Here is a 20,230-nt window from a genome sequence, read left to right as displayed (position 1 = left end):
TTGGAAAATAGGAATTCACCAGACCGTGTTAAAAAAAACGTGAGAGGCCGCCTCAATATGGAGAACCACGTTTAAATGTGGAGAACTACATTTCCCAACAACCCATGAGCGTGACACAGGCTTTGTGGGCGTGACGTCATGAACCTGCCTGTGCGCTTGTTTTGGCAGCTTGTTTGGTTCTTCGCGGAAGCTCGTATCAGTCCACAAAGAAGACGCTTTGTGCGGGCACGCCAACAAAAAAAAGCAACGGTATTGTCAATCATCTGTCGTCTTTTTGTTCAAAAACATTAATCCCATATTAAATATGCATGGTTTTAGACACTGGCTACTAAATCAGAACTGCCCCTAACAAGTTAACCTGCTGGCTAGCTAGCTAGCTAGCCGTGCTAATCAACGTTAGCTTCGCTGCCAGCCTCGATTTTTTTTCTTTCGCTTTATATTTCCGCGGAAATTATCGATTAATTTTTAAAGTAATGTTTGAATTTAACGCCTGCTTACTATGTGCTCTGATAATACAATGTTAGCTCTACTGTCAACACTGTGGTTAACGATTTGATGTAGTACTTCAACATTTCTGGTGCTTTCGTTTGGCTTCGAACGTTATATGTGCTTTGCCATGTATATGTAATCTTACCTCTTTAGTGCTAATTTTATTCAAAAATGTAAAGTATTTAAGATCAAGGGGCACGGATAACGGAGAATTCTCTTTGGACTGCTTCGTCTTACTTTATGTTGCACAGCTGGAGTTTTAGACTAAGTGACACTAGTCTTAAAACGTCCATTGAAATTAAATGTTTGCTTTCTCTTAAGTAATCATCAGCTGTCTGTAAGCACAAGAAAATATTTTATTTAAATTGATAAGTCGTGGTGCGAATGCGTATATTAATGACTGGATTATTTTATTTTGAATTATATGTTTTACTTTGTATGTGTCTCAGATGATATCAACTAAACAGTGACCATCTAGAGAGCTGGTGAGTTGTGTATCATCATGGCGGACGGGTGCGGCGATGACGATGTTATTCTCCTGGCAAGCTTCAACGTCCACCGAAGTCAAGGTAGAGTCAAATAAAACCAACTAAGAGTGGGATTTACTTCGATATTTATATGATCGATGTGTTGTTTAGGCACCAGAGGCCGTCAGAGGGAGTTGATCACCATTTCTGATGATTCTGATGAGGAGCCTGTGTCTTTGGTTCCTATCAGCCCTGTTTTAGTGCCAGACAATGCTGCGGAAGATGAAGTCAGCATACTGGAGGTAAGAAGGACGGGTTGCCGGGGGTCGCAAAGTCCCAGCTGTCTTCGGGTGGGAGGCCGGGGTACACCCTGGACTGGTGGCCAGCCAATCACAGGGCACATATAGACAAACAACCATTCACACTCACATTCATACCTATGGACAATTTGGAGTCGCTAATTAACCTAGCATGTTTTTGGAATGTGGGAGGAAACCGGAGTACCCGGAGAAAACCCACACATGCACGGGGAGAACATGCAAACTCCACACAGAGATGGCCGAGTGTGGAATTGAACTCGGGTCTCCTCGCTGTGAGGTCTACACGTTAACGTTTATGACCTTCCAAATAGACTTTTTTAACATTAGAGCCCTCTAGACATGAAATAGCATCCCTACAGTCACCTTTGCACTCATTCATTCTTTCATTTTGTACCGCTTATCCTCACAAGGGTCGTGGGGCGGACGCTGGAGCCTATCCCAGCTGTCTTCAGGCGAGAGGCGGGGTGCACCCTGGACTGGTCGCCAACCAATCATAGTGCACATATAGACAAACAACCATTCACACTTACATTCATACCTATGGACAATTTGTAGTCCCCAATTTTTAACATTAGAGCCCTCTAGACATGAAATAGCATCCCTATAGTCACCTTTGCACTCCTATGACCAAATATAGTAACATTACTGACACCTTTACATTACCGGGAAAACCCACGCATGCACGGGGAGGAAACGTGCAAACTCCACACAGAGATGGCCGAGGGTGGAATTGAACTCGGGTCTCCTAGCTGTGAGGCCTGCACGTTAACATTTATGACCTTCCAAATAGACTTTTTAACATTAGAGCCCTCTAGACATGAAATAGCATCCCTATAGTCACCTTTGCACTCACTCATTCATTCATTCATTTTGTATTATCCTCACAAGGGTCGTGGGGGGGGGGGGTGCTGGAGCCTATCCCAGCTGTCTTCAGGCGAGAGGCGGGGTACACCCTGGACTGGTCGCCAACCAATCATAGTGCACATATAGACAAACAACCATTCACACTCACATTCATATCTATGGACAATTTGGAGTCGCCAATTTTTAACATTAGAGCCCTCTAGACATGAAATAGCATCCCTATAGTCACCTTTGCAGTCCTATGACCAAATACAGTAACATTACCGACACCTTTACATGACCGAGAAAACCCACGCATGCACGGGGGAGAACATGCAAATTGAGTTGGGTGGGATTGAACTCGGGTCTCCTAGCTGTGAGGCCTGCGCGCTAACCACTCGCCACCCGTGTTGCAAACAGTCCTTTTAAATATGAGATATTGTGGAAGTTTGAGGTGAAAACAAATGTTTTGAGGTGTGATGGTGTGGCCTTCAATTTTGTGGGCATTTCCCCACTCAACGATGTTCAATTTCACTCCACTTTTCACTTTCCTTTTCTTTGACACATTGACATCAGAAGATTAAAGAAACAGAACCAAATCTACGTATTCATCCGCCGCGTACACGTCACTAGTTGGCCTTTTCTGTGTCATAACATGAGGACCGCCTGTATGATGATATCAAGTCACGGTATTGATCATAATCCAGACGGCATACAGGAAATAAGGCACCGTACGGTGATGTACGATGACGCAATCTCCGCTTTGTCTCTCTAACAGCGAGTTCCTCCACGCCGACTCGTAATACGTCCGGCGGCAAAGTGGAGCGGGGCGTCGCGAAGCCTCATTCAAGTTGCTGGCCAACGTAGTGCAGCTTCCGCAGCACCGAAGGGAGACCCAGGCCCCGCCCCCTCTACCTCCAGAGACGCCGCCTTCCACACGGCATTCAAACCTGAGGTCCCGACGCAGCCGAACCCTGCTGAGAACTCCCAGCAACACAACAATGGGAATTCGGACGGCAGCGGTAAATCTACCTCCCGAACATCCGCCGCGTTCGGAGGACACGCACAAGCACAAGTTGAGCCCAGCACATCCGGACCTGCACTGGAGGGCTCTGCGGGACTTCCGGTGTTCGAGCCCCAGCCAAGCACTTCCAGCCAAGCAGTCGCAAAGACGCCGCCCGGCTCCTCCACGGTGGATCAAAACAGGGCTTTTACCAGCATGCAAGACAATCCTCAGGCGAGTACTTCATCTGCACAGGGTCCCACGCAGACTCAGCCCGGACCCGGAACATCTACAGAGCTCCAGCCAAGCAGGAACACGGCGTCGGTGTCGCAGGTTCAGGCGAAGAACATGAACCTCGTCATCCTCCCGCAACAACCCAGCATCCGAGCGTCCGCTTTGGTAACGCAGGCTCAGCACCAGAGCCAGCCCGTCTTGCATCACATGCAAGGCAATCTGATTCAGATTGAACCCAAACCTCTCGCCCAGGCCCCGGCCCAGACTCTAATCCAGCCCCCGCAGGGCCCTCAGATGGTAATTCACTCTGCCGTGCTAATAGCCGCCGCCCCGGAGAGACTCGGACCTCCAGTGGTAGGTCACCGCATCATGTTAGGAAGCCAGGCGCCCGGCGGGAAGGCCAGTTACAATCCGTGGCCACAAGGTGGCGCCTCCGGTGCCAACACGAACTTCAACCCTCCCGCTCTTCCGGCCCCCGCGGCGTCAGGTCCTCACAGCAGCACGGAAGGCCCAAATCCAGGAAGCGTCAACCCGGCCTCCGGTCTGGTTGCGGTCCCTCTTGTTCCGGAGGCCATTCCCGCAATAGAAGACGCAAGACCCGGTCCCTCGGTGCCACGGGAGAGGCCGGAGATGCTGCCTCTTGTCAGGACCCTCACCGCCGGTGTGGTCAGTACTAACGTGCAGTTTTTTTATTGTTTTCTTAAACCTCCATGACTGCTGTCGTTTTATGTTTTACTTTCTCTTTCTTTCTCTCTCAAGTTGGATCTCTTCCCAGACGTCCAAGAAGCCTATGTAGCAGAACTCATCCAAACTCATAATGTGAAAGATTTGAATGCGTGAGAACCGTCTTTTTTTTCTCTTAATATCATAAACATAATATATTTCATTGTGTAGCTTTGTTACACAAACAAACCATTACCATCCCAGTGTTGCAAAACAGACCAATCAGGGCTCCTAACTAACTGCACCTCCTCTGCTATATTTTGTAGTATATGTAACCTGCTGTTGGAGAACCCAGAGTACCCAAAGACGGAGGCTGCGTCAGGTTCAATAGCACCCTCCAGCATCTTACTGGAGTCTGGAGACACCAACGCAGAAGTAACTCCCCTGAAATCATATTAATAATTTTAGACAGTATTTGGTATCGGTACCTTTTTATTTCAGGTAACGGAGGACCTGTTTGATTACACTAAGCTGGGCTCCGTGGGTCCAGTGGTCACGATGCAGGCGGCAGACCTGCTCATGGCGGATTTCCGGATGATCAGCTGTCAGGACATCAAATGGGCTCTCAATGTCCTGAAGGGACATTATGCAATCACACGCAAGGTACTTAAGTTCGCTCTTTACCTCTTATATAGTTTAGCAAGTAGTGGCCATCCCTTAAATATGTTCATTCATTCATTCATTTTCTACCAGCCAATCACAGGGCACATATAGACAAACAACCATTCACACTCACATTCATACCTATGGACAATTTGGAGTCGCCAATTAACCTAGCATGCATGTTGTTGGAGTAATTTTACTTTATTTTAGTTTTATTGTGTGCGAGATTCATTGTTGTACGTCCCCGCCAAGTGCACATTCATTCATTTATTTTCTATCGCTTATCCTCATGAGGGTCATGGGTTTGCTGGAGCCTATCCCAGCTGTCTTCAGGCGAGAGGCGGGGTACACGCTGGACTGGTCGCCAGCCAATCACAGGGCACATATAGACAAACAACCATTCACACTCACATTCATACCTATGGACAATTTGGAGTCGCCAATTAACCTAAGAAACCCTGAGGAAATCGGAGTACACAGAGATGGCAGAGGATGGAATTGAACCCGGGTCTCCTAGCTGTGAGGTCTGCACGCTAACCACTCGCCCGCCGTGCAGCCACTTTAAATTTTTTTTTTTATTACCCATTTGATTTTGTTTTACTTCACACTTTGTAGTATACCGTTGTACCTAATGACCAAAAAAAGGAAGACATTACACAAGTGACCAGTCCAGGGTGTACCCCACCTCTCGCCAGAAGTCAGCTGGGATAGGCTCCAGCCTCCCCCCCGCAACCCTAATCAGGATAAGCGGCCTGCTAATTGGCTTGCTTATTGGCTTGCTTTTGCCCTATTATATAAAATTTGAGGTTTTTTTTGTTAAAAAACAAAAAAAATCAAATAAATAATTGATATCAAATTATTTAGAGGGGTTTAAGAATATTTTAGGGGGGCTTCAGAGATTTTTTGTTAAAAAACAAAATCAAAAAAAATTGTTTTTTGATCAATAAAAAATATCAAATTATTTAGGGGGTTTTAAAAACATTTAAGGGGGACTGAAGACCCCCTAAAATGCCACTGTGTAGGACAGTGATTTTTGTTTGTTTAAAAAAAATAATAAAATAAATAAATAATAAAAAATATCAAATTATTTAGGGGGGTTTAAGAACATTTTTAGGGGGGCTTCAGAGATTTTTTTTGTTAAAAAACAACATCTATTAAAAAAAAATTAAACTCAATGAAAAATATCAAATTATTTAGGGGGTTTTAAGAACATTTTAGGGGGTCTTTGGCCCCCCCTATGATGATGATACTCTGGCAAATTTGGATTCCAACATGGCTTGAAAATAAGAAAACCGAATGGCAATTTAATTGTTTTTTTTTTATTGAAATATGGTATAATTCTTTGACATATTTTCAAGAAACATAAATGAAATGCTTGTTAAAGGTCTGTCATAACCTCCCTCCCCCACCATCAGGCCTTATTTGAAGCAGTGAAGAAGTGGCAAGATTCAGGCGACCCCTCAGGAAAGAGACGACGGAAAGGATCATCATATGAGCGCTGCTTCATTGAATTCCATTTTGAACACGGTGAGAGGCTCGTTACGGCGAACGTCATGGCGAACGTCATGGCGTTATGGCGAACATAATGGCGACGACGTCGTGATATCTACCTGTGTTGCGTTTAGACCAGGGGTGGGCAAACTACGGCCCGGGGGCCACATCCGGCCCGCCAAGTGTTTGAATACGGCCCGCCCAATCTTTCCAAAGTATTTCATTTAAAGTCAACATACAACCTGGCATCATGGCCTGAGCCAACCTTTTGATGGTTTTATCGTTTTTTGACATGGTTTGTTGTTTACAAAGTGCTCCTGAAAAAAGGGACACAAGCACATAATAATAATAATAATAATTATTATTATTATTAGATTATTATTAGATTATTATTAGATTATTATAATAATTATTAGAACTATTATGATTATTATAATTATTGTATTAATGCTTATTATTATATATAATATTATTGTTATATTTGCATATTTTACATAATAATAATATAATAATTATTATTTTAATTTTATTGTCATTATATTTTATTATTTTTAAAATATTTAAATATAAATATAAAATAATAATAGCAGATTGCATGACAATTTTACAGATACAATAATACCAGGTGGACTGTTACGTGTAAAATATATAGTCTGCCCCCCCCCCCTGTAAATTTTGTCATATCAATGCGGCCCGCCAGTCAAAAAGTTTGCCCACCCCTGGTTTAGACAGTACAATTTAAGAATTGAGCTTTAATGTCATCCTCGTGCTGCGCCGCAGGCCAGGTGAAATTCGACAAGAGGATGTACTTCCTGGAGAATGACCGCCGCTACTGCAGGACGTACAGCAATCTGGAGGAGTCTTTAAAAAAGGAGGTCACGTTCTTCCAGCAGAAGGCCAAGGAATGGGCAGAGGTACAGTATGCACTCATTTGTTTGCAAGCGGGAAGCATCGAGGTCATCAAATGACGCCTTTGTCTTTGCAGCACGAGGATTTCCTTCTCGCACTGCAAGTCAATGAAGATGAATACAAGAAAGTAGGTTTATTTCACTTTTCACTTCAAAAAATTGCAGAATTCAAGCCAATTAAAAATATTATTTTACTGTCCCTGTCCAGGATGGTCAGCTGATAGAGTGCGGCTGCTGCTATGGGGAGTTTGCATTTGAGAAAATGACGCAGTGTTCAGACGGTCACCTGTTCTGTAAAGAGTGCCTCGTCAGATACGCTCAGGAGGCTGTGTTTGGCACCGGGAAGGTATTACTTTATTTTTATTATTATTATTTTTTTAAGAGTGGCTCTGCAGGCTGCACGGCGGTCGAGTGGTTAGCGCACAGACCTCACAGCTCGGAGACCAGGGTTCAATTCAACCCTCGGCCATCTCAGTGTGGAGTTTGCATGTTCTCCCCGTGCATGCGTGGGTTTTCTCCGGGTACTCCGGTTTCCTCCCACATTCCAAAAACATGCTAGGTTAATTAGCGACTGCAAATTGTCCATAGGTATGAATGTGAGTGTGAATGGTTGTTTGTCTATATGTGCCCTGTGATTGGCTGGCCACCGGTCCAGGGTGTACCCTGCCTCTCGCCCAAAGAAAGTTGGGATAGGCTCAGCACACTCCCGCGACCCTCATGAGGATAAGCGGTAGAAAATGAATGACGTACAGCAATGAATCTTACACACAATAAAACTAAAATAAAGTAAAATTATTCCAACAGTAGCTCTGCACTGAATGAACCGTACCCAAATATACACAACAAAGGGGTTTAAACCGAGGCTCGCCGGTATTGTGTCCAGACAACTTTGATGACAGCGTTCACTTCTGTTTGGACGTTTTACAGTCACAGCTGAGCTGCATGGAGGCGGGCTGCACGTGCTCCTACCCGGTGGCTGAACTGGAGAAGGTCCTGCCAGAGAACATCCTCTGCAAATATTACGAGAGGCAAGCGGAGGAGGCCATCGCGGCCACATGCGCTGACGAGCTAGTAAGGTAAGAGTTGGAAGTGGATGGTAGCCTCAAATTACGACCCTTAAAGCTAATGGTACTGGTTTAATTTCATTTGAACATGCATCAGATTACAATTGAGTGCCATCCCATAATCAGTTCACAGTTCCACATGTCCAAAAAAGGAGTAGGAAGAAGCAAAGCTTATTAAATCCTACCCCTCCATCTGGTACTTTTACAATAAGTAACTGTTACATTTGTTCACTTCCTGCTTTCCTAATATAATTTTGATTTATTTTAATTTTATTTATTTTTTTTAGCCTTAATTTTATTAATTTTTATTGTGTCACGTACCAAAGTACGAGGTGATATGACGATACAATGACATAATGGGTACATTTGTTCACTTCCTGCTTTCCATAATACAGTTTAAGGGTTTTTTTTAATAATGTACCTCCTACCAAAGTACGATATATAGAGCACATCATGACTGGTTCAAGACCCTTCATCCTTGTATTTAGCAAACATCAACTGCTTGTATTGTTTCTTGAATTGGCTCATCATTGTGCATTGTTTAAGGGTCTTACTCAATTCATCCCATAGTTTGATTCCACATACTGAAATGCTATGGCTTTTTAACATAGTCCTAGCATAGAAGTGTTTCAAATGTAGTTCTTCCCTGAGATCATATTTATCCTCTCTTGTAGAGAAGTATTGGATGACATTTTTAGCTAGTTGGTTATTTTTAGCCTCATGCATTATTTTAGCTGTTTGAAGATGAACTATATCAGCAAGTTGAAGTATTTGTGATTTTAGAAATAAGGAGTTAGTATGTTCCCTGTAGGCGGCATTATGAATTATCCTTACTGACCTTTTTTTGCAGTACATTAATTAATTTGCTAATGTCTGTATCACACATCTACACTTAAAATTTTACTGTTTTTTCATTAATAAAGCATGCTGTTTAATAAAATTAGTAAATAAACATAATTTACACAATGGAATTTAATTATTTGGAGTGCAACTGGGTGCCGTTACCCAGCAGAGTGGGTGTCCTATTTAGTTATTTTTAATATAAACATGCTTTTGAGTGCTTCTCCTAACATCCTCACACTTTCACCTCTCACCCAGATGTCCCTTTTGCAACTTCCCGGCCTTGCTGGACAAAGACATGTCTCTCTTCAGCTGCCCCAACCCTCGCTGCCGTAAGGTCAGTCCCTTGGACTTCCTTGATGTGTTTACAATAACGGAGGTCCAAATTCATCAATTTGTTGGTCCATTGTGACCGAATGGTAGCCTTACAGTAAGCGGGACCAGCAGGAATCGTGCTGGGTTCAGAGGTCAATGATGTGGGGGGGAACAAATGGCTCCTCCTGCAGAGGTCGCCACCTCTTATCACTGGGGTTCCTCCCACTGTCTGAGGAATGCTGGCAAGACAAAATGAATGAGTTGAGAAATCTCTTTTATCAGGATGAAACGATGCCAAATACACACACACACACACACACACACACAAAAAACCCCTCCCATATGTGTTCAGATGTCTCTGACACTCCTGAATTACAATGTTTGACTCAGCACTTGAACACTCCATTACTCACTAGCCTGTGGACAAAGTCCACAAGTTTCGGATGTAAAGTTTCGAAGTAGTTGCTCCGCTTATCCTCACGTGGGTTATTGGGGTTTGCTGGAGCCTATCCCAGCTGTCTTGAGGCGAGAAGCAGGGTACACCCTGGACTTGTGGCCAGCCAATCACAGGGCACATATAGACAAACAACCATTCACACTCACAATTTGGAGTCGCCAATTAACCTAGCATGTTTTTGGAATGTGGGAGGAAACCGGAGAAAACCCACACATGCAGGGGAATTGAACTCCGATCTCCTATCTGTGAGGTCTGCGCGCTAACCACTCGACCACCGTGCAGCTACCTTAAATCTTTTTGTTTATTACCCATTTGACTTTGTTTTACACTCCTGTTTTACTTCACATACTTTGTAGTATACCATTGTACCTAATTACCATAAAAAGGAACATTACACAAGTGGCCAGTCCAGGGTGTACCCCGCCTCTTGCCAGAAGTCAGCTGGGATAGGCTCCAGCCTCCCCCCCCGCAACCCTAATCAGGATAAGCGGCCTGCTTATTGGCTTGCTTATTAGCCTGCTTTTGCCCTAATATATAAAATTTGTCAGATATTTTTTTTTGTTAAAAAACAAAAAAATAAATAAATAATAAAAAAATCAAATTATTTAGGGGGATTTAAGAACATTTTAGGGGGGGCTTCAGAGATTTTTTTGTTAAAAAACAAAAAATCAATCATTTAAAAAAAAAAATAAAAAATATCAAATTATTTGGGGGGTTTAAGAACATTTTAGGGGGACTGAAGCCCCCCTAAAACGCCACTATGTAGGACAATGATGATCCTCTGGCAAAAAAAAAAGCCCCCCCACAATCCTTATGTAAATATATTTACAAGAACCCAAACACAACTCCATAAATCAAAATGTAAACAAATTGAAGTCAATTCATTCCCATGCAGTTCCACCAATGAGCCTCTAGGTGGAGCTGTCTGCGAGTCTACAGCCTGCGCCCATTCACACAGCTGCATCTTATTTCACGCTCATGCACACGCCCTAATGCGCTTGTGCACGCAACAGCTGCAAATTTCCATCAACTATTAAGACGCCATCACATAGAACTCATACATTAGTTAGGGTCTAACTATAAAAAACTATTGTGATAGTTGTATTTATGTTTTATTAAGTACTTTCCCAGTTGTTCAACTACTACATATATGACTAGGGCGGAGCCTTATTATGTAATTGACACACTTCCATAAGCCCGCCCACTTTTTTTTTATTTTTTATTTTTTTAATACCCCCTCTGATGCTGCCTTATTGGCAAGCTCTTCGCTCCACGCCCCTCACGCTGTTTGCTTATTGGCTGAAAGCACTTCCTCCTCCATTTTCAAATGTGGTTCACATCAGGCATGACCCACATTCTCCCTCCTCCTCCTGCATCCCTCACACGCTAACGTCTTCCACATGTGGTTTTCAATATGAGAACATCAGAACAAGCTTGTTCCTGGCTTGCATTATGATTCCTGCATGGCACGCCAATGGAAAGTCATCTGCGTTTTAATGTGTAACGCCGCGAATAAGCATTCAAATATAACATTATGTCGGCGGTTATTCTCGACGGGCAGCAAAAGGCAACTCCCGCATGATAACGCAACACAATGCGCCCCCCCCCCACCCCCCATGTCAGAGCCTCTGCAAAAGGGATTGTACCACCTTATAAGGGAATGTGAAGGCTGCAGCCGCGAGACAAAAGCAATGGAGGAAAAAAGGCATGCTATGAATGAAAGAACCCCGCGGGGGGTTGGGGGGGTGGCGTGTAATGACAGGTTAGCACGGGAAGGGAAGGGATGCAAGGGGGGGGGGGAGCGCAAGTTGAGGCTGGAAAGAACGGATGTGGATAGTAAAAGAAGTGTGTGTGTGTGTGTGTGTGTGTGTGTGTGTGTGTGTGTTTAGGGCATTGGTGGATGTATGTGTCATTAAGGAAGCCAAGTTACCAGCGGTGAACAGTAGGGGGCGGTAATTCACCACATACTGCTTTTTTTGTGGCATAAAGTGCCATTTCTGCACACTGTCACCTATTGTATGCTGCTGTACTTAATGTCTAACATGTCTCAAACTCTTAAAAGTGTTCTTCCTAAAGCGCTGACGAGCTAGTAAGGTAAGAGTTGAAGATTGATGGCAGCCACAGCTCTTATGGAGGCAAGTGTAGGAATTACGACCCTTAACGCTAATGGTAATGGTTTAATTTCATTTGAACATGCATCAGATTACAATTGAGTGCCATCCCATAATCAGTTCACAGTTCCACATGTCCAAAAGGAGTAGGAAGAAGCAAAGCTTATTAAATCCTACCCCTCCATCTGGTACTTTTACAATCAGTAACTGTTACATTTGTTCACTTCCTGCTTTCCATAATACAGTTTAAGGTTTTTTTGTTTTGTTTTAAATAATGTACCTTGTACCGAAGTACGAGGTGATATGATCATACAATGACATAATGGGTACCATTATATCTATATATATATATAACTCTACTATTATGGTAATGGTAATGGTTTAATTTCATTTGAACATGCATCAGATTACAATTGAGTGCCATCCCATAATCAGTTCACAGTTCCACATGCCCAAAAGGAGTAGGAAGAAGCAAAGCTTATTAAATCCTACCCCTCCATCTGGTACTTTTACAATCAGTAACTGTTCACTTCCTGCTTTCCTAATATAATTTTGATTTATTTTAATTTTATTTAATTTTTTTTAGCCTTAATTTTATTCATTTTTATTCATTTTTATTGTGTCACGTACCAAAGTACGAGGTGATATGACGATACAATGACATAATGGGTACATTTGTTCACTTCCTGCTTTCCATAATACAGTTTAAAGTGTTCTTCCTAAAAAATAAAAAAATAAAACACTCATATAATGTGTTTTCCGACCCAAAAAGGGGGCTTCTGTCGGTGAATCAGTGGACTTCCACCAGTCTCTTCTCTTTGTTTATTCTCTGTTTTCATTGTCCTCTGTCTGACCTTGTGTGAAAAACCACATGCACGCAATCCCACTGCCATGCCCGCCCCTCGCCATCTTCCTCCTCCTGGCCGATCTTCAATGTTAGATGAGTGATGACTCAAATATTGATGATGCGTCCACTTAGTTGAGGATTAACACAGGCTGCAGCATTTTTATGTGTGTGTGTGTGTGAGAGAAACGATGCTATACATGCGTTAGCCCAAGCTCACAGGATGGATTTGCAGTTTCTAGGCAACCAGGCAGCCCAGTAAAGGGCAACACGCACACACGCAGAGCCACACCTTGCTGTGTCTGCAGCGAAGGCGCGACTAACAAATTAAGATTCTAACCAAATGATTATCTTGTGCGTAGGAAAGCTGCCGGAAATGCCACGTGCAATGGAAGCTGCATGCAGGGAAGACCTGCGAGCAAGTCCTGGAGAGAGACGAGATCCGCATGAGGGTGCTCTTGTAAGTCCCATCGTGTGCACAAAAAAATATATATATATATAATCTATGTCAAGAGGATGTTGTGGTGCTCTGGTTTCCCCGGACAACCAGAGCACCTTCTTCCTGCGAGCCTGCTAGGCCAGTACTTCCTGTTTTGAGCCATTGAGCAGATCTTCCTACTTCCTGGTACTGACAGAGACAGGAAGTGGTCTGTTGGATAGATCAGTGTATTGACCTGATTTTTTTATTTTTTTTTTTTTTTCGGCAGCAGAGTCTGAATCCCAAACTTAGCTCTCCTGCTTTATAACTTTGTGTTTTGCAGCCCGTTTAGGCAGTTCCTGAATCAGTTGCACCCCCACTCCGCTGGTATAAAATGCTGTAAACCAGGGGTCTCAAACTCAGTTTACTTGGGGGGCCACTGGAGATGGGGTCTGGGCGAGACTGGGCCGCATCAGGTTTTCCCAAAAAAAAAAAACGCATTTATTAAAAACAGAAAAATTAATAAACTTTGCTTTGGTTTCGATTTTTTACAAGAAAATAGCTTACTTTTTATTTTTCTACACAAAATAAGATGAAAAATAAATAAACAAATAAAGAAAATCAATCAATCAGTAATAAATAAATAAATATAATAATAATAAAACGGCAAATAATAAAAACTTAAGAAACCACATATAGTTGGTGGGTGATTTTTTTTTCAGATTAAAATGAACAAAGCATTATTAGAGCCCTGTAGACATGACAAAACACGACTATAGTCACATTTATACTCTTTTTATTTACAACATATTGCGCAACTGCAGGGTCTTGAGACACATGCTAACTCGCAAACTAGAGAGCTAGCGACCTAAACGGTAGCCTTCAAGTTATTTCCTTTCAACTTAAATAGACAAAAACTTACCACTTCCACACAGATAGGGAGGATAACTATTAACAGTTATTTAATCTTTAACATGAACATTAATCAAACATAATATTTTTTTCTGGGTACATGATACCATACAGCATCCATATCAAACTTGCGCGGGGCCGCACTAACATTAAACTTTCATATCAAGGCGGGGGGCCTCAAACTAGTGTCAAACGCGTGTTTGAGACCCCTGCTGTAAACGTTAGCATCGCTATCAACTAACACAACCCAAAAACCAGTGAGACGACACTAAACCTTTCTCGTCCCTCAGTGAGGAGCGCATGACGGCCGCCCGTGTCAGGAAGTGCGTCAAGTGCGGCACGGGCCTGGTCAAGTCGGAGGGCTGCAACCGCATGTCGTGCCGCTGTGGCAGCTTCATGTGCTACCTCTGCCGCGAGCCCATCACCGGATACAACCACTTCTGCCAGCACGCCCGTTCACCGGGCGCCCCCTGTCGCCATTGCCGGAAGTGTTCCCTGTGGACGGATCCCACGGTACACACACACACACACACACACACACGACCTCAACTATAAACCAAAATACCTTCAGTTCGTGTCCATCGGCTCCCAGCATCTAAAATATGCTCACGACACGTTTTTGACCCCAACCATCTGGCACTGTGGAAGCCCACAGTGACCTGGCTACTGTACGTCTGGCAACCACAAGCAGCAATTAGCCCCCCCCTCCCCTCATACGGCTCCTGGACCAATAGCTTTTAACCACACTTATTATTATTATTATTATTATTAGATGCTCCACTTGATTTTATCCCATGACATAAAAGTGGCTTTTAACTCATATTTTTAAACTCTTCTTATGTTTTTATCTTTTTAGTCCTGTTTTATGCTCTTAGTCTTCAGCTTTTAACTCCAGTGTTTTGTTTTTATCTTTTTAGTCCTGTTTATTGCTCTTAGTCTTCAGCTTTTAACTCCAGTGTTTTGTTTTTATCTTTTTAGTCCTGTTTTATGCTCTTAGTCTTCAGCTTTTAACTCCAGTGTTTTGTTTTTATCTTTTTAGTCCTGTTTTATGCTCTTAGTCTTCAGCTTTTAACTCCAGTGTTTTGTTTTTATCTTTTTAGTCCTGTTTTATGCTCTTAGTCTTCAGCTTTTAACTCCAGTGTTTTGTTTTTATCTTTTTAGTCCTATTTTATGCTCTTAGTCTTCAGCTTTTAACTCCAGTGTTTTGTTTTTATCTTTTTAGTCCTCTATTTTGCTCTTAGTCTTCAACTTTTAACTCCAGTGTTTTGTTTTTATCTTTTTAGTCCTATTTTTTGCTCTTAGTCTTCAGCTTTTAACTCCAGTGTTTTGTTTTTATCTTTTTAGTCCTGTTTTATGCTCTTTGTCTTCAGCTTTTAACTCCAGTGTTATATTTTTATGTTTTTAGTCCCATTTTTTGCTCTTAGTCTTCAGCTTTTAACTCCAGTGTTATGTTTTTATCTTTTTAGTCCTATTTTATGCTCTTAGTCTTCAGCTTTTAACTCCAGTGTTTTGTTTTTATCTTTTTAGTCCTATTTTATGCTCTTTGTCTTCAGCTTTTAACTCCAGTGTTATATTTTTATGTTTTTAGTCCCATTTTTTGCTCTTAGTCTTCAGCTTTTAACTCCAGTGTTATGTTTTTATCTTTTTAGTCCTATTTTATGCTCTTAGTCTTCAGCTTTTAACTCCAGTGTTTTGTTTTTATCTTTTTAGTCCTATTTTATGCTCTTAGTCTTCAGCTTTTAACTCCAGTGTTTTGTTTTTATCTTTTTAGTCCTCTATTTTGCTCTTAGTCTTCAGCGTTTAACTCCAGTGTTTTGTTTTTATGTTTTTAGTCCTCTATTTTTTGCACTTAGTCTTCAGCTTTTAACTCCAGTGTTTTGTTTTTATCTTTTTAGTCCTCTATTTTGCTCTTAGTCTTCAGCGTTTAACTCCAGTGTTTTGTTTTTATCTTTTTAGTCCTGTTTTTTGCTCTTAGTCTTCAGCTTTTAACTCCAGTGTTATGTTTTTATGTTTTTAGTCCTGTTTTATGCTCTTAGTCTTCAGCTTTTAACTCCAGTGTTATGTTTTTATGTTTTTAGTCCTGTTTTTTGCTCTTAGTCTTCAGCTTTTAACTCCAGTGTTTTGTTTTTATCTTTTTAGTCCTATTTTATGCTCTTTGTCTTCAGCTTTTAACTCCAGTGTTATATTTTTATCTTTTTAGTCCCGTTTTATGCTCTTAGTCTTCAGCTTTTAACTTCAGTGTTATGTTTTTATATTTTTAGTCCTATTTTATGCTCTTAGTCTTCAGCTTTTAACTCCAGTGTTTTGTTTTTTTTCTTTTTAGTCCTATTTAATGTGGCTAATCTGTGTGTATTCCTGCAGCAAGATGACGAGCGCATCATTCAGGAGATCCAGAAGGAAGGAGAAGTGCAGCTGAATAAGAAGTTTGCAGGTCATTATTATTATTATTATTATTATTTTTTTCCCCATTCATTTGCATCTGGCACTTTTAGACATTGCGGCACAACTCAACTTTTCCTTTTTCACCCCCCCCTCCCCCAGATAATTTGGGTAAGAGGCTGGGCCCTCCTGTCGAGGCCCCCGTCAAAGACACCAAGCGTCCACGTGTGGGTCCGCCCCCTGAAAACCCACCTCCGCCACCCCTGGTGCCCCCTCACCCGCAAGCGGTACAGGCCCCTCTTTTTGTGCCCCCGCAAGGCCCCTTCCAAGCTCTGCCCCTGTTTATACCCCCCGCGCCTTACGTGCCGCCCCTGCCGCACATCCCGCCTCTGAACAACAACAACAACGACCAACACTACCATCCCCACCACCACCACCACCACCACCACCACCATCACAATAACAACCATCGCCACGGCAACCCTCCTCAGCCGCGGAACGTGGAGATGATGGACCTGCCCATGCACTATGGGCCCGCCCACCGCTACTACAGACGCTTCTAACACACACACACACACACACACACACACACACACACAAGGCTGTTCTTCACATCCTATGTTTTCTAATCATCTTTAGATCTTTTACCGTTCACACGAAGAAACACCCCGGCCTTCTCACACCTAACAGGTGGGTCTCCCTCTTTTCGCCCCTCTTCTCTTTTTCTTTCAAACAAAAAAAAGAGCAAATTAAGAGACAAATAAGCCGTCGCCCTTCTGTTCCGTTCAAACAATACAAGAGCAAGTTAAGAGACTTAGTACAAACAGTCGTTAGTACTGTTGTCGTCGCAGATGTTTTTCTGTACTGCTAAGAGTTGAGCATTCCCTTCTGTACGTTAATGAAACATGTGCAAAGCCATGACGTTTTCCAATAAATAAAAAAAAAAAAATTACATGTTCTCAATCTGCCTGGTAGAAGAGCTGACTCATGATAAGTGAACCCCTCCCCGATCATGTGACAGGAGAGGATGCTTTAAACCAGGGGTCTCAAACTCAATTTGGTTCCGGTTTTCCACACCAAAATATCTCATAAAACATTCCACTGTTCTCAAATATCTTAATTTGTATTTTTCTATACACAAAATAAGATAAAAAAAATAAACAAATTAAGAATAAAGACAATAAATCAATCAATCAGTAATAAATAAGCAAAAATAAGTAAAACAGCAAATAAGAAAAACGTAAGAGAAATTATTTTTTTCAGATTCAAATGTACAGTATTAACAGTTATTTAACCTTTAACATGAACATTAAGTTAGCAATTTAGCATCGTACTCAGCGTCGTAACTTTAACAACATGTTTGATGAGATGCTTTATCTTGACGTGTATTTTTATTCCAAATCATTTCCTGCATTTATTTGTACCCAGGCGTCATAAGCATTTAGCTTCATTGCTAATCCAAAGCAAAACAGGGTTAGGGTAACAATATGGGCGGGGGCAAAATCATGTTAATTGTGTCCGGTGTGTGCACACAGCTTTTAAGCTGTCATTTCAACATTAAACTTTGGTATCAAGATGGAGGGCCTCAAACTAGCATCTCGGCCCGCGGGCCGCAAGTTTGAGACCCCTGCTTTAAACCAATCACAGATTAACGACAGCCTCAGAGTGGACCGCTTTGTTCAAGTAAGTGTGCTACGAGTGTGACTAATCACTTTAGCGTCCTGTGTTTGCATGGAGACAATAAAAGGCTGCTTGTAGCCCAGGGCATCCTCATGGATTTAGTCATGGCTGCTGGAGGAGACGCTCGTTTGAGGAAAAAAAAAAAACCATTTCCTGGGTGTGCATGATGTTTCAGAAGCACGTTTTTAGAAGGGTCAAACGCCATAGAGCTCAAGTATTATTATGCTGTTAAACTGATGACATTATAAACAACTAGGCAGTTAGTACTATGTCATGTTTGTGCTTTTTTATTTTTTTTTGCATTATTCGCAATAATTTCCACACAACGCAGCCTTTGATTAATCCCATTATACCTCTTATACTAAGGATTAGCCTTAAAGTAGTATTATAAGAGCATTATCTGCTAATGAGTTACCTCGTTTAAAGCCAAAAGAATTGGCAGATAAGTCACTTTCTCCTTTAGAGCAGGGGTTTCAAACTCAATTTACCTGGGGACCACTGGAGCTCGGGTCTGGGCGAAAATGCATTAATTAAAAACAGAAAAATGAATAAACTTTGCTTTGGTTCCGATTTTCTACAAGAAAAACTCTGATAAAAAAATTCCACTGTTCTCAAATATCTTACTTTTTATTTTTCTACACAAAATAAGATGAAAAATAAATAAACAAATCAAGAATAAAGATAATCAATCAGTAATAAATAATAATAATAAAACGGCAAATAATAAAAACTTAAGAAACCACATATAGTTGGTGGGTAGACAAATTTTTTTCCAGATTAAAATGAACAAAGCATTATTAGAGCCCTGTAGACATGACAAAACACGACTATAGTCACATTTATACTCTTTTTATTTACAACATATTGCGCAACTGCAGGGTCTTGAGACACATGCTAACTCGCAAACTAGAGAGCTAGCGACCTAAGCGGTAGCCTTCAAGTTATTTCCTTTAAACTTAAATAGCCAAAAACTTACCACTTCCACACGGATAGGGAGGATAACTATTAACAGTTATTTAACCTTTAACATGAACATTAATCAAACGTAATAATTTTTTCTGGGTACATGATACCATACAGCATCCATATACCAAACTTGCGCGGGCCGCACTAACATTAAACTTTCATATCAAGGCGGGGGGCCTCAAACTAGTGTCCTGCGGGCCACATTTGGCCCACGGGCCGCATGTTTGAGACCCATTTTAGCGATTTGAGACATAACACAAACTCGAAGGTCAGCGGTGACTGCACAGTCTCCTATTCAAAAGTCTACAAACACACACACACACACACACACACACAGCGAATAAATGCATGATGATAGAAGAGTGGTGCCGTGTACAAATATACCATTTATCAAGCAGACGCGACACTTCCTGTCGCCATTCTCCGACTTCCCCTGACTTTTAACTGTACAATGTCTGGTGTGATGTGCCCTTCACACCAATCATATCAGTGAATGTGTGTGTGTGTGTGTGTGTGTGTGTCCTCAGGGACATGTGGTGTCTGGCAGCATGTGTTCCCCAGACTATTCCTGCTGTGTGTGTGTGTGTGTGTGTTATTGTTTGTGTATGTTGTAGGAGTCAATGTGTGTTTTTATAGAGTGTGTGCTTTCACAGCTGTGCCGCTCTGGACAATGTTTGTTTGTATTATTCACCCATATTATGCAATTGCTCATTTTTGGAGCCCATATAATATCTATTTATGTTATATGGACTGCAGGTTGGATTTAATTACATTTTTTTAATGAACTTAGACAGAAAAGTCTCTTCACTTGAATGACAAATTGACTTCCTGTTACTGCAAATGTGTTACAAATTAGATTTTGTTGTGTAGTTTTAGCCATCCATAAAGCAAACCATGTAATTAACTCTAAAAGCAGTAGAGTCATGTGATTTCTCCCAGCCAATCAGGAAAGAAAGCTAATACTAATAAAGCTACAATAAAAGCGAGTGAGTATTTTAATAATCGTCTTATACAAGGTTATATTAAACAATTATATATTTTTTATATTATATATTTATTATATATTACATATTAAACAATTATTAACGTAACATAACACATACTTTGCTCAAGTGCGCCCCCTACAGCTGAGAAGTGTAGTCAGCGGCTGCTGACCAACAACG

At 41.7% G+C, this 20,230-nt stretch overlaps 1 protein-coding gene across 1 annotated transcript; it reads left to right on the top strand.

The window, feature by feature from the left end:
- Window positions 1-114: 114 nt before the first annotated feature.
- On the top strand, window positions 115-18,612 carry rnf216 (ring finger protein 216). The gene is made up of 17 exons (XM_058050457.2): window positions 115-249; window positions 939-1,058; window positions 1,128-1,258; window positions 2,898-4,022; window positions 4,116-4,192; window positions 4,346-4,454; window positions 4,521-4,682; window positions 6,098-6,209; window positions 6,954-7,087; window positions 7,159-7,209; window positions 7,290-7,427; window positions 8,009-8,157; window positions 9,244-9,322; window positions 13,075-13,172; window positions 14,333-14,555; window positions 16,404-16,473; window positions 16,584-18,612. The coding sequence occupies exons 2-17, from the start codon at window positions 992-994 to the stop codon at window positions 16,982-16,984; spliced, it is 3,126 nt and encodes a 1,041-aa protein (XP_057906440.2). The 5' UTR covers window positions 115-249; window positions 939-991; the 3' UTR covers window positions 16,985-18,612.
- The last annotated feature ends 1,618 nt before the right edge of the window (window positions 18,613-20,230 follow it).

Source organism: Doryrhamphus excisus, linkage group LG16, assembly GCF_037039965.1.
Source record: "Doryrhamphus excisus strain RoL-2023G ecotype Guam linkage group LG16, RoL_Dexc_Guam_v1.1, whole genome shotgun sequence".
Lineage (NCBI taxonomy): Eukaryota > Metazoa > Chordata > Actinopteri > Syngnathiformes > Syngnathidae > Doryrhamphus > Doryrhamphus excisus.
The sequence above is the reverse complement of the archived record's forward strand: the minus strand, read 5'-3'. Positions and strand labels throughout refer to the sequence as shown.

Excerpts from the sequence above, each read along its gene's own strand:
- rnf216 (XM_058050457.2), top strand. The coding sequence starts at position 992 with ATGGCGGACGGGTGCGGCGATGACGATGTTATTCTCCTGGCAAGCTTC. Across the intron at positions 1,059-1,127 it reads CAACGTCCACCGAAGTCAAG|GCACCAGAGGCCGTCAGAGG; the intron begins GTAGAGTCAAAT and ends TGTGTTGTTTAG. Across the intron at positions 14,556-16,403 it reads CCCTGTGGACGGATCCCACG|CAAGATGACGAGCGCATCAT; the intron begins GTACACACACAC and ends GTATTCCTGCAG.